The sequence below is a fragment of the Magnolia sinica genome, chromosome 14 (assembly GCF_029962835.1).
Source record: "Magnolia sinica isolate HGM2019 chromosome 14, MsV1, whole genome shotgun sequence".
NCBI classification, from domain to species: domain Eukaryota; kingdom Viridiplantae; phylum Streptophyta; class Magnoliopsida; order Magnoliales; family Magnoliaceae; genus Magnolia; species Magnolia sinica.
The window spans coordinates 1,891,239-1,905,987 of record NC_080586.1 but is presented as its reverse complement, the minus strand read 5'-3'; the positions used below and the strand labels follow the sequence as shown (position 1 = coordinate 1,905,987).

At 39.0% G+C, this 14,749-nt stretch overlaps 1 protein-coding gene and 1 long non-coding RNA gene across 4 annotated transcripts; one reads left to right on the top strand and one right to left on the bottom strand.

Annotated features, from left to right (window-relative positions):
• The first annotated feature begins 3,182 nt into the window (after positions 1-3,182).
• LOC131225548 (uncharacterized) lies at positions 3,183-9,660 on the top strand. Of its 3 annotated transcripts, none has more exons than XM_058221087.1 (5): positions 3,183-3,516; positions 6,698-6,748; positions 6,843-6,976; positions 7,064-7,167; positions 8,837-9,660. In XM_058221087.1, the coding sequence occupies exons 1-4, from the start codon at positions 3,235-3,237 to the stop codon at positions 7,152-7,154; spliced, it is 558 nt and encodes a 185-aa protein (XP_058077070.1). In that variant the 5' UTR covers positions 3,183-3,234; the 3' UTR covers positions 7,155-7,167; positions 8,837-9,660. The 3 variants fall into 3 exon arrangements, with proteins under 3 accessions (XP_058077070.1, XP_058077069.1, XP_058077068.1); XM_058221086.1 differs by having other exon boundaries at positions 3,184-3,516; positions 8,905-9,660; XM_058221085.1 differs by lacking the exon at positions 8,837-9,660 and having other exon boundaries at positions 3,184-3,516; positions 7,064-7,387.
• Positions 8,690-9,384, bottom strand: LOC131225549 (uncharacterized). Its single transcript, XR_009161394.1, has 2 exons — positions 9,149-9,384; positions 8,690-9,100 (listed from the first exon to the last, which is right to left on the bottom strand). It is a non-coding gene; the product is annotated as an uncharacterized LOC131225549 (long non-coding RNA).
• Positions 9,661-14,749: the final 5,089 nt, after the last annotated feature.

Sequence of the window (14,749 nt, the reverse complement as noted above, 5' to 3'; positions counted from 1 at the left end):
GACCAACCCAATGGTACAAATAGTGATTCATAGCATGCCGACTACTAATGTATCACCTAGCATAAACAACATCATGACCTCATACTTCTCACATACAATTCATATTCTCATAGCAAGCAAGACTAACAATATCATGAAACAAGTGCATGTGAGATGTGGGTGTGTGTGAGGAAGTTAAACACTTCTTCCATCTTAAGAAATTATATACACAAGAGTAATGAAATCATACATAATATGAAGCAACAATATATGAAAAAATCAACACGGCATGAGCACGTAATCATCCATACACAAAATCATATGAGAAACACGAACAACATCATGAGAGAGAGAGCCAAACATGCAAATCCATACAATTCTAACACATACAATTTCTAGGGTTTCCCTAGACTTTCAAATATAACATCCAAGCAATCAAAATCATTAAGCTCGTACTAAAATTGGTGCTAGGCCACCTAAGAACAATAGTCTGCACCTTCAGATTTGTAGAAGGCGTGAGATCGACCTAGGAGGGTGGATTTCGGGGGTTGATCGGCTGGAATCCCTAAAACAACATTTATATGTTAGAACCCAAGCAAACCCCTTCTCAATCACATGGGTTTCAACGAAAATGGGTGATGGGTCTTACCTAAATAATTAACGGAGTGAAAAGGGCGGACGAGGATGAGGGGTTTTTCTTGGAGAAGATGTAAGGAGTTGTGGGGTTTGATTTCGTTGGGCCCCACCTTGATTTAGGGTCCTCCTAACTCTCTTCACACTCTCATTCTCTCTCCTTTGCTCCTATACTCTCTCTCTCTCTCTCTCTCTCTTTAATCCTTAGTGGTTATAGTAAAGGAGGGAGTTATGAGAGAGCTAAGGCTTTATCTCCTAGACTTGGGCCCTTTGGCCTTAAGTTTATTTAAATGCATACAATGGCCCACTAGGACCCCAATTGGCCTAGGGGCGGCCCTAACACCCCTTCGGCCACCAAATTTGGTGGGTAGGTGCCCTATGGCCCAATGAAGAGCCATATAAAATTTGGGAACAAACGGATGAACGGTTATGGGGTTTGAGTCAATGGTTCCGATCCTTAAATGGCCCTATGGGGGCCATTTCGGTGATTGAAGCGGTTCTGGTGGCTCTCTGGCCATGAAATTTATAGGATAGCTGCTCCATGGCCCGATGAAGGGCCATACAAAATTTGGGGACGATCGGATCTGGGGTTTGGTCGTATGGGTCTGATTTGCGATCAACGGTCACCGCTCCTCAATATGGTCCCAGAGTTTGTGGACGGGTGTAGGAAAATTCATTAGACCTTCACCATAAATGTAGAAGAGATCCGACAGCTGGATAACCAGGTATCTCGGTTTCATTTGCAAGTGCCGGATTCCGATCCTAGCATTGGTGAGGTGCGTTTAGGCAGTGCCAGATCCCACTTCTGGGTGACTACCGGTTCTATGGTCTGCGATGGTCCCCAAGCCCAGTGAGATCTATGCCTCCCTGAATTTCTATAATTTTCCGACCTTCCCGCGTCGCGGTATAGCCCGTACGGGCTGTTGCTAAGTGCAGATGAGCCATCTGGCTTGACGGCCCGCACCGAGTCCTGTCATGACCTGTCTGGTCTATTCTAATGGGCTAATCCCATGTCAATTAATTTGTGGTACCCCACCGCGAGTGGTTTAAACGAATGGTCTTGCGAAAAATCATACGTGGATGCCTCAGGACACTGTGCTGGTTGGACGGGATGTTACATGTATGCTTGTTATAGAATATGTCATTTTATCCTTATCTTAGGGCCCACCTTGATGATACGTTGTATATCCACTCCATCCATTTGATTTTCCAGTCTATTTTAGGACACGGTCTCAAACATTAAGCATATCCAAATCTCAAGCGAACTACACCAAAAGAAATAGAGGTGATTGAACGCTCACCATTAAAAACTTTCTATGCCCACTGTAAGTAGATCGGTAATGTTTATTTGTGATCCAACCTTGTGATAAAGTCAACCAAAACCAGATAAAAGGAAAATAAAAACATTAGCTTGATCCAAAACTTTTGTGGCCTACAAATGACTTTTAATAGTTATTCCATACTTTTTTCTAGTTGTGTGGTCCACTGAAGATTTGTATGTGCTTCATTTTTGAGACAACATACTTAAATCAGCTGAAAAAATGGATGGGCAGCGTGGACATGAAAAAGATTCATCTAGGTGGGCCCCACACAACAAAGGTAATGCCCACTAAGTTATTACCCAAGTAACAACTAATCTGCTCCCTTAGTGCATTACTTTAGGTTAGCCCGGGGCCTAAAAGTCACCCCATCCTTAATTACGGTAGACGACATAATTGAAACAATATACAAGTAATGATTACCTTCCAAACTATTTCCCATGATATGGCCCACCTTAATCACAAATGAGCCTGAATTTTAAGTCTGAAGCCTAAAGTTTTATGTGGATTTCATATAATTAACATGGTAGGCAGTTTAAAATTTAAGGGTAGACATCTTTCTTGCAACTAATTTCTTTGTTGTGGCCCACCTAAATCACAAGTCATTTAGATTTTTTAGTGCTGTCATAAACTAAGATTTCGCATCCAATAGTTAGAGTAGAATCTTACAAAAATATTACGGTGGACTCCACTCAAAAAAAGTCTCAACCCCTCCTACCCACACAGTTAGAGCTGCACACGAGTTGAACCGAGTTGAGCTTTGCACAGCTCAGGTGAGCCAGAAGGCTACCCCAGCTGGCACTCAGCTTGACTTGATCCTTGAGTTTGATTGGGCAGCTTGGATTGGCTCGTTTAGCAGCTCGGGCCAGCTTGAGCCAAGTTCAAGTTGAGCTTGAGCTCGATCTTTCTAGCCAAGTTTGAATTTAGGTTTTATAGTTTTTAATATATATAATATATAATATATAATTTATTTAAATATATAAATATATATAAAATATTTATATTAAGTGAACATGATCCGAGCCGAATCTATTCGAATCAAGTCAAGTTCTGAGTCGAGTCGGGCTACGTCCGCTCTAGCTTTGGCATATGCTCGAAATTTTTTCAAGCTAAAAAATTCAGCTCGAACCCAGCTTGAGTCGAGCGAAACCGATATAAGTCGGCTCGTGTAACACAGTAATTGAGAAAGGCACCAGATGTAAATTTCCTATTAGTTAGGTAGTTTTATGTAAAATTCCCTTTCCAATAATCAAAGGACCGGTTGTGTGAGGAGCACGTGCATTGCTCTCTCCCTCCCCCTCTCATGTCTCGGTTAGCGACTCTGCTTCCATCAAACCCCGTCCCCCTACAACGGACGAGCCTTCGTCGGATTCCGGCGCTTTTCCGCCGGACAACCTCAATATCCGTCGTCTCAGCTCTGGAAGACCGGAATCCGAGGTCGATTCCAGAACCTTCGATCTGGAATCCGATCCTTCTCAAACATCAATCTTTATCGATCTCTCCAACTACGCATTTGGCGAGAAACCTAGGGTTTCGTCCGAGTCGAGAACTCGGTCTTCTTTCCCTCCTTTTCGTCCTCTCTACGGTAAACTCTCCAAACCCTAGATTTTCTGTTCTTTTCTTCTTCTTCTTCTTCTTCTTCTTCTTTTTCCTGATGTTTTATGTCTTTTGTGGTGAAATTAGTAGAAGAACTGGGGCTGTTTGATTTTTAATTTTCCTAGTAAATACGTGTAAATAAGTAATTATGACTAACTTCACCTGAAATCGGCCAGGAATTACATATTGGAAATCGGTCCACAAAAACCATGTTATTACCGATTTAAACTTGTGGGCCCCATCGTGATGTATGCGACTTATCCACACCATCCAACCTTTTTAACAGCACATTTTAGGGTATGAGTACAAAAATGAGGCAAATCCCAAGGTCAAGTGGGCCACACCTTAAGAAACAGTGATTGTAAAGACGTCAACGGTTGAAAGATGTTTTCTCCCTAGGGGCACATTGATGTTTATTTTCATCCAACCTGTTCATAAGGTCACAGAGTCATATGGACAAAGGGAAAACAAAAATATCAGCTTGATCCAAAACTTCGAGGGCCACCAAAAAGCTTTCAATGGTAGGAGCTCAATTCCCATTGTTTACTATGGTGTGGTCCACTTGAGCTTTAGATCTGCCTCATTTTTTGGGTCATGCCCTAAAATGAGCTGGCTATAGGGATGAACGGTGTGGATGAGACATATATATCATGGTGGACCCCACAAATGTAACTTTTTTTTTTTTTTTTCTTTGGGTGATGTTAGTGTGCTATAAATGAAGGCGTCTGTTAACATCACCTTGAAAATGCAGCTGCAAATTCAAAGGTAAATAATTATTACTCATTTACCTTGAATTACCACTGCAATTAGGAAATCAAACAGCCCCGAAGAAACATATGTACTGAGCCTATTGTTAGTGTGAGAGTGTCCACGTGTCAGGTATTACAACATCCAACCCGTCCAAAAGGTTGGCCCCACCATGTAGAAGCATGAGTTTCGATGCATCAGGTGTGTGACTCGTGCTCACTGGTATGCCTGGCAAGTGCTGGACTAGTATGATAGGTCACCGTTTTTTAAAATGGTGGTGATTCATCTTCCTCACACGAAACAATGATGTACAGCTAACCGGACCATACAAATTATGGGTCACATGGTGGATGGAGCATATCTTGAAAATCTCACTGATCAAGGAATCCTAGCCATCCAATTGATGCCAATCAACTGGATGGTTGGAAGCAAAATAATGTGTGGTTCGAATTCGAAGGGAAAAAATAGATGGTTGTTTGGATGCCTACTAAGTTGGGCTAAGCTGTAAATGAAATACAGATAAATGATTCACAAGCAGTGTTTGGATGCTGAGAATTGCGTGTAAATCATTTACAGCTTTTAGCTGCAAATGAAATCCCTCTGAAAAGTTGTGATTTCATTTACCTGTAAAGCATTTACAGCCTAATAGCTATAATTTTTTTTGCTGTACTTACACCTACAAGTCATTTACCACTTACAAAATTTATAGTCATCCAAATGAGCCCTTATAGTAACCATCGAATGGTAATCATTTATTTCTCATTGTAAATTTTGGGTTATGCTCCTTCCATGGTTCTAAATATCGCTATCATGATGCATATTGGTTGGCCAATAACCAATATGATGTGTATTGGCCTGTATTGGACCATATTAATCAGAATTTTTTGAAGCTAAAGAATTAAGGAATACATATATATATATATATATATATATATATATATATATAATTTAAGAATCTATCTTTTGTTTGATCTTTTTTTCAAGACTAATAGGTAATGGTGTAGCAGACAATTCTTTTGATAAGAATGCTGCCTGTCGGCTTGACCTATTGAAAGTCAACCAAATGCGCCCTAATTAAAATAAATCAACACAAATGATAACACGGAAAAAAGAAGATGCATTCTTTTGCTCCTCTTTTCTTCTTTCCAATTACACCCTAAACCATCCTTTCGTGTGCTTTTCTAGTCTCCATTTCCACAAGAAAAAAAAAAAATGCAGCAACCAAATGTATTGCTAAGAGATAATCCTTTATTTGCACGAATGATTTCATGTTTGGGGTCATTTGGATGCGAGTAAAATCTCACTATGTAAAGTCTTTACATGGGTAAACTCTTAAACTCTTCAGTGGTAAAGAGTTTCAATCTGTCATGTTTGGGTGGGCTAGACTCCTATGAAAGTTCACCACCATTTTGAAAATGGTGATGATTCCTCCTCACATGTGGTACTCATGAACAACTATTCCGACCATCCAGATTGTGGTATAACTTGTGGTTGGATCATATCTCTAAAATGACACTGGTCAAGAAATCCTAACCATCCAATTTATGGTCATCATGGTATCACATGATGGTTAAAACAAAAATAGGGAGTGGTCCAGATTTGAAGGACAAATCAGATAGTTACTACTTACTACCATATTCTCCATTCAAGGTTTTGGTTGTGCTCCATCCACAATTGGTTCAGAGGTTTGGATGGTTTGATTGCTGTTTAACTTTGCCACATACGTTGAAGAGTGATTACCCTTTTCTAAATGGTGATAGACCATCATAGGAGTCTAGCCCAGTATGGCACTGGGATAGCCTTTATAGGTAAAGAGTTAATTGTGTTTAGGTATTCCTCAAGGCTCTCAACCATTCACCAAAAAATAAAAATAAAATTGAAAGAAAAGAAAAGAAAAAGGTCAAGGGTTGCTAAGAATCAATGCATTTTTCAAGAAACTAGCTGTTTTGTGGTAAAGATTTGTATGGTAAACTCTTAGCTATTGAAATGAAAGAGCTTACAGCTTTCTTAAGTAAAGCCTTTCATTATGTAGCTTCTAAAGACTTTAAGATCACGTTTGGATATCAAGAATCCTGTGGAAAAAAAATGGAAATTAATCATGTTTTACCAAAACTAAACAGCATAGGCGTAAGAGCAATTTCTGTTGGAAAGCAGGTATTACACATCATTCCCAAACAAGCACTTTCAATTTGGAATGGAAAGCATGAATAGAACTATATGAACAATCGTTGGTTAATTATTTAAGTTTTACCTTTCATCACAATGGATTCCTAATCCAAACATTGCCTAAAAGTATTTTTCTAACACCCACATGTAGATGACCCCTCTTTCACTGGAGAAAATTCGCACATCGCCAGATAACCCCTTAAATTCAATTGGGTTCATCGGTGGTATCAAATTTTCTGACTCAGGCTGTCATGCAGGCAATTGGAGCATTTTTCTCTGTGGCTGTCATATCTCTTCCCATGATGAATGTAAGAGAATCCTTTGTTTTTTGCATTTCTTTCTACCCATAGCATCTTATGTGAAGGTTTCAACTGAATTGGTTTCAATGCCTTCAAATGCTAGGCTTTTAGAAGACTAGCAGTTTCAGCAGATAAACTGTCCAAAGTAGTTTCGGAGGAAGTACCTGTAACCTTATCTTCACTAAAGCTTTCTGGCCTGGAGATTAACGACTTGACACAGCAACTTAGCAATCTCAGGTACACTTGTATATGTGGTTATTGATGACTTATGCCCTAATGGATTTAGATTCATTATTAAAGACGTCTTTTTTCTGGATTTTGAAGGCAAAGAATATCTGGAAATCGGTATGGGAAGAAAGAAAGAACGAGTATGCCGAGGTCTAATGGAGGAAGGAATAATCCAATTATAAATTGATTTCCTTCGCAAGGTAATGCTGTTAGTGGCTTTGATGATTTTGTAAATGATGAGTGACCCAGAGCTTAGTTTGTAATCCAAATGCTAATATTGCTTAAGGATGATAGGATTGAAATCTAAGCATTTGTTTGTTTTCGTATATATAATATTCAATCCATGAATATTTTCATGCTTTCAATGAGTTCTGTTTATTCCAATTAATGTTGTTCTTACCTGATTCCTTTGTTGTTCTAGGAGTCTGAGTTCTTTCATTTCTCTTGAGCTTTTACTTGTTGAAGGCTTATCCTAGTTTCTTTTTTGAAATGAAGCTATTTAAGGTTGTGTTTGTTTGCAGCAAATGTCCTGAAAATTTCATGATTAATCAGTCTAATTTGGTGCAAAATATCATGAAATGTGATGAAATTTGGTGCAAACAAATGCACCCTAATTGATTAAAAAGGAATATAAATAAATTCCATCCTCTCTAAGCAAGGTGTTTGTTAATCTAATCAAGTTCCCGTTTCCATTTGAATATCCTCAAAACCTGTTGTACATCAGGTTCCAACTCCATGGTATTTTGTCATACCCATCAGCCTTTAACATCAGTCCTTGCCAAGTTATCTTTCCATATGCAATTGCAGCTTTAACTGTCCTTCCTATTACTGTATGGGAGACTGTAGACTGTCAAAAAAAGTCCTCTTCCATGCTGCTCCCCAAGTTAACCTGGGAGTATTTGGAAGGCCACTCATCTATTCCAATAAAGGAGAATAAAACTAGCTTCACAGAGTCTCCTGTTCTGGCATGTGACGAACCTTATAGTGGGTTTTCCATCCAGAGAGAATTTTTATATTGAACTTTGATAGCATCTTGGAAGGCCCATTTCAGATGAGTAGGGCATTCACGCATTATCGTGATTCTTGTTGAAGAGTTGTCCAGGATTGTCCAGTCCTGGTTCGTGAGATAAACTCAATACTTAGGGTTTCTCTATAGGTCTTATCAAGGGAGTGCCGAGGGATGGACATTCAGATTTGTGCAAGTCAACCAATGCTCTTGAAGGGAGGCATATTTGATGGCCCATATTTCGGCTAAGGGTTTTATCAGAATACATCCCAACTTACTGCTATAGGGGGGAGACCCTAGCCTGATCTGAGTTCATATTTCAATAATCCAAACTGTTCAGATGATGGGTCTCACGTTGGATGGGGGATAAGCATTAAAAGGAAAAAGAAAGAAAGAAAGAAAGAAAACTTTTAGATTGGAACATTTCAACACTTGATCATTTGCGTGTTTTCCTTTGAATATGGAAAGTCTCCTAAACATTTGAATAATCAAATAGTTTAAATATTTCAATTGGAGATTTTTTCCTTTGTGTATCCCCCAACCCATGGCGAGGCCCATCATATAAACCATTTGGGCCATCCTGACTTTTTGCGACTGCAATACGTCAGGATGTATTCAAGCAAAGCTCTTCAGCTAATGAGCATTTCAAGGTTCCCCAAATCTCTGCATGCAGGACCAGTCGTGGTCTCTACCACATTTATTTGCAATCAACTCCATTTCTTTCTGCAAGCCACTACTAAAATTCCCAGAAACTGTGAATCACAATTACATATTTCATATCCGAACCATGGGTGGGCCAAATTCATGTTGTAAATTGTACGTGGTCGGATGTCTTGATCTGTTTACATTGCACTTATATGCAGAGGTTGCATTGTCCATGACTTGCATAGATGCATGATGTGCATATATATAAACGCATGTATGCATGCAGGTGAGTCTTGATGTGATCAGATGTCCAATGGAGCATACGGCAGGATGCCCACACCACTCATAGTTTGACGTACTTCTTGAGAGCCAACCAATGCATTCTTCTCTGGCACGGGCATGTTGGTGAGGAGTGCCACCCTGGATGAGGATATCAAGACCTTGTTCTCTGATGCTGATGGATCGCTTCTCCAAAGTTTCACCTCGACCTTGTTCTCTGATGCTGATGGATCGCTTCTCCAATGTTTCACCTCCCACGCCTTATCAAGAGACCATCTTCATCAGTAATAACTGATTATCGCATCTACGAATTTAATTTATCATAAACAATCGACTTATTAAATGGAAGTAGGCAGGGTTAAAAGTTTGGGGCACACCCGTACACGTGCTGCCCCATTAGATTGACAATCTAGATGACCGTCCTAAAAGGGTCCCAGACATGGGGGAATTGGGAACTTCCAATTCAAAATAACAGTTTTAGAAAAAAAAAAAACTATTTTTAGTAAGTTTTAAGTTGGACGTATCTCCTTTGTTTAGAGTTTTAGTACACGTAGTTTTCTTATGATTTGCTTCTTATTATACCAGTAATCATTTGGCAAAAATTAAATTAGGACTTTTTATTTGTAGTCAATATTACTAGTTTGGGTAAGTTCCAGTTTAGTCACATTACGACGCCTAATTAGGGTTTGCTTTTCTTTAAAAGTGATGTAATCGGAAGTGAGGATGATTATTAATTAATAAAATTTCCAAATCTCCTTTTTTTGTGGATTCAAGAATAACATTGTAGATTAAGGTTTTACACACTTGAAGTAGATGGTGATCTTCCTTATAACACTCTTGCGTCAATTTTATGTTATCATGCAACGTGATACAGTTCAATTCAATTAAATAGTAGATCCAAACATGCCCCTTGATGATTAGAATTTTAGAAGAGAGTGTATTGAATCATTTGTGCTTTGCAGGGCAGCTAATGTGCACATAACATAACATATCCAAATGTCATGTTCGGTTGGTATGGCATTATATATGGGTGTAAATGTCAACTTGCTTTTCGAAAAATACATGCATGGGAGTTTTTTTTTTTTTTTTTTCTTTCTCCATAAGGTACGAAAAATGGAGCAAAACCTGGCCCATTAAGACTCTAATTAAGGAGGCCCATCCGTGTGCATATGTCCGGTTAAAGGTTTTCGAGCTAGGTTTCCCAACGACTATACCCCCACACACCCATACGGGCTTGGGCATAATTCAACATACTTTACAAGTTTATTTTGAGTAAAAATGTATATAAATCATTTTTCTACTCTCATTCGATTTGATATAAGACTAAAGAAAAGCACAAAAAGACAAAAACAGGGTAAAACATTTCTTTTTTAAACTACCAAAGTTTTATTGAAATACATGTAACAATAGAAAGGGCTGTAAGAGGTAGGTCCAAAATGACGATTGGTCCATATCCATGATTAAGCATTCTTCATAAATGATATGGATCATCTACTTTGTTGGTCATGGATCAACTAGCTATTAGCCCCAAATGAAGGTGGATCTGGAGAGCAACAGGAGAAGCAAAAGTAGGGGCTAAAAGGTGGACAGTTAGGCCAATTCATGACTTAGGTGGGTCACAATACGAACAACGGTTGAGAGTGGATGCCTGCCCATTGAAACTTTCCTGATTATATATGGGGTCCAATGAGATGTTGTTTAGACATCCAGTCCATCCATCATGTGTGTTCCACTTGGATGAGGGGTCACACCAAATTTTAGGCCATTCCAAAACTTAGTTGTGCCTCACCAAATAGTTTTAAATGTTCTAGGCATGATTTCCTTAAGTTTCAGGTGGTACGGATGATACTGATTTTTGGCACATCTCACAACCTAGAGGGGAGGAAACTATTTCCTTTTTCCATGGCCTACCAAAATTTTGGATGAGGGTAAAAGTTCGGCCCTAATAGTTTCATGGGGTGCTGCATTAGGTGGGGTTTAGATTTTGGGCTCATATCACTCGAACTGACTTTTCAAAAAGTTTTACGAGAACCAGTCATAACTAGTGAGCAGGTGAGCAATCCTCTCTCTATATGTGTGTGAGCTAGAGCCGGTCTCCTGCAAACCTGACAGCACGGAATACTAAAGTTTTAAGGATATAATGAAGTAAGATCTTAATTGGCAGATGGTTAAAGTGGGCTGTACCATGATGTCTATATGAAATCTACTCCAACCATCAGATGTGTCATCCCATGTTATACCCAAAGGACAAATATCAGCCTTATCTGTTATTCAAGTGGACCACACCAAAGGAAACAGTTTGGAGAGTAAGTGTCACCTATGCACTTTGGATGAAACTGGTTTTTCATCCCTAAGACTTAAATTTGGTCAATCACCTGCTGAATGGAGTGGATTATGAAAATAAGTAATGGTGGGCCAGACAAATACATCACTCTTCATCTCAAATTTAGTGAAAGTCAGACTGGCAGTGAGGCTGCCACAGCTCTTTAAAGTGGTATAAAGGCTCTGTGGGGCCCACTGTGAAGTATATGTTTTATCCATGCCGTCCATATGCTTCTCCAGCTGATTTTACAGCATGAATCCAAAATTAAAGCATATCTAAAGCTCAAGTAAACCATACCACAAAAAACCAATGGTGATGATGACATCCACCGTTGAAACCATTCTAGAGCCCACAGTAATGTTTATTTATCATCCAAAATGTTCATAAGATCATACAAACCTGGATGAGTTGAAAACACAAATATCAGCTTGATCCAAAGCTTTTGTAGCCCCACTGAAGTTTTCAACAGTAGGCGTTCAATTCCCATTTTTTCCTATGGCACGATCCACTTGAGCTTTGGATATACTTCAACTCTGGACTCATGCACTAAAATGAACTCGAGGAAATAATGGACGGTGTGGATAAAACACATACATCACAGTTGGCCATAGAGTCTCATAATATAGTATAGCTGGATGAAACACTTGGGATGAGCATCACCATCATGTATTTTCAAAATCCACTTCAAGCAGCCGGTTACTGACCCAAATTTAGGTCCAAGGATGAAAAATTAGTCACATCCATGATTCAGGTGGACCACAAAATTGGAATCAACAAACAGTCCAGATTAACCCACCAAATTATTTCCCTTGGTGTGGCCCACTTGAATCACGGAGAGAGCTAATAATTGGGACTTGGGCTTAACATAAGATGAAACACTTAGTGGTTAGAGTGGATTTCACATAAACAAACACCCCTACTTTGTTGGCTATTGAAAGAATGATAAATATCATACTATCAAAGTCCTGAGAAGAACGAGGGAAGGCTTATAAATCATATACATGATCAAATGGCTTTTTTTTTTTTTTGTGAATAATCCAGATTTTCTATTTTGTTGGGCATTGATTGGGCTAACGTAATCAATCCAGAGTGACTCATGAGAGTAATGTGTCGAAATCACCGCAGCGATTCTAGCGATCTTTACTAGCATCAATTTAGAGAATTCAACACATTTCCATACATACTTTGATCGGCCATTACACCGTCTGTTGAAGCTGGTAGATGAAGTGATGTCTCGTCGATCATCCGCCTCTACCATACTTATGCCCATAAGCTCTCCAATGGGGGACCAAACACTCTTTATCATAGGGTGGCTATGGAAGAAGCCCACCCATCATAGGACTCTTCCATCCCCACGTCTACTCTTTCCAAGGGCTGGGTGAGAAGCCAAGTCCCAATGTAACTCTATGCAAAGTTGTCTATTGTTCTTCATGCGCATAAACCAACTACACCTATTAACAATGTGGGTCCCAATCTGATAGTCATGCGATTGATCCAAACCGATCATTGCATTGCCAAATGGAATTATGCCATGTATGGCCCACAATTACAACATAATGTAGATATCATACGTGACAAACATCAAACATAAGATGAATAGTCCAATTTCATTTTAAAAGATTTTTCATTAATGATTTAAGAATCTAGCTATTACATAGTGTAACATTTTTTTGGCAATCCTTTACTTTGATTGCATCTAGTATTCCTCTCCAAGTAAATGGTGCTACATCATTAACACTTGGTGATATTTATTAAAGATATAAAAAAAAAGTGCAGGTGGGCCTCACATTCAAATAAGAGAAGAAAATGGAGAGAGAGAGAGAGAGAGAGAGAGAGAGAGAGAGAGAGAGAGAGAGCTTTTGGAGGCTTAGTTTTTCTTTGTTTCACTTGAGCTTTTACTTGTTGAGCTTATCTTATCTTATTTTATCTTATTTATTTATTTTTTGAAATGAAGCTATTTAAGGTCTTGTTTGGTTGCAACAAATATCATGAAAATTTCATCATGTTTCATGATTAATCAGTCGATTTTAGTGAAAAATATAATGAAATATCATGACATGTGGTGCAAACAAACACACCCTAATTGATTGAAAATGAATATAAATAAATTCCATCCACTCAAATCAGAGTGTGTTTGTTAATCTAGTCAAGCTCCCGTTTCCATTTAAATATTCTCAAAACCTGATCATGGTACTTGTTCGTTGCCAAAGTATCATTTCCAAATGCAATTGCAGCTTTAACAGTCCTTCCCATTACGGTATGGGAGACTATAGGCTGTGGAAACAGTTCATCTTCTGTGCTGCTGCCGAACTTGATTTGGGAGTATTTTGAAGGAGACACTAAAACTAGCTTCACAGAGTCTATTCCCTTCTACCATGAGGTGAACCTTATAGTGAGTTTTCCATCCTTCGAGAATTTTATCCTTAACTTGTGTAGCGTCTGATAAGGCCCATCTCAGATGAGTAGGGCTCGATTGTCAGCTTGTACATGAAAAGATTCAATCCAGGTTAATTCAGCCTTTTTTACATTCCATCACAACTTCATGAACTTACCGATTTATTTACCAAACTGCTAGGTAAGGAATCATTTCAACAATTAAACTCTAAGTTGGGCGTTCTCAGTATAGCTGTACATGAACGGAGTTAGCTTTGGCTTGGTTAACTTGCTTGACTCGACTCAGAAAAGCTCGACTCAACTTGGCTCAAAATTGGGTTCGAGCCGAGTTGAGCTGATTTTTTCAGGTCGAAAAAATTTCGAGACGAGTCCGAGCTAGATGGAGCTTGACTTGACTTGGCTCGTAACTTGACTCAATTCGATTCGATTTGACTTGGATCAGGTTCACTTAATATAAATATTTTGTAAATATTTTTATAGTTAAATTTTATATATATATATATATATATATATATATATATATAATATTATAATGTATTAAAAACCCTAAAACCTAAACTTGAATTCAGCTCGTAGGCTTGAACTCGAATTTGACTTGAACTTGGCTCGAACTGGCCCGAGCTGCTGACCGAGCCGAGCCGAGCTTGCCAATCAGGCTTGAGGAACGAGTCGAGTCGAGCCGAGTTCGAAGTGGGGTTGCCTGCTGGCCGAGCTGGGCCAAGCTTGACTCTGTTCAGATAGTGTACAGCTCTAGTTCTCAGTGCTCACTCTCCAACTTGAGGGGAAGTATTAGATTGTAAATCTGAATGTTGATCTTGATTGGATTTTAGGATTTATGATTAGTAATTGTAAAGCTATTCCTATATTAGGATCTTCCTAAATATAAAATGTATTTTTTCCATAAGAGGATCACCCCACTTTCGATGAAAATTAAAAGAGAGATCTCCACTTTACACCTGTTGAAGAGTTTTCCAGCCTTGTCCGGTCCCAGTTCGTGAGATAAACTCAATACTTGGGTGCCGCTGAAGGTCGTCATTGGAGTGCTGAGGAATCGGCATCCAATTGTAGATTTTCAACTCATTTGTGCTGATCCTCAACCTATACTCTCCAAGGGAAGCATGATTGATGGCCTGGA

Bases quoted from the DNA above. Each gene is read 5' to 3' on its own strand.
- LOC131225548 (XM_058221087.1), top strand. From the start codon at position 3,235: ATGTCTCGGTTAGCGACTCTGCTTCCATCAAACCCCGTCCCCCTACAA. The intron at 3,517-6,697 runs GTAAACTCTCCA...GCTGTCATGCAG, and splicing joins TCCTTTTCGTCCTCTCTACG to GCAATTGGAGCATTTTTCTC. The intron at 6,977-7,063 runs GTACACTTGTAT...TGGATTTTGAAG, and splicing joins CAGCAACTTAGCAATCTCAG to GCAAAGAATATCTGGAAATC.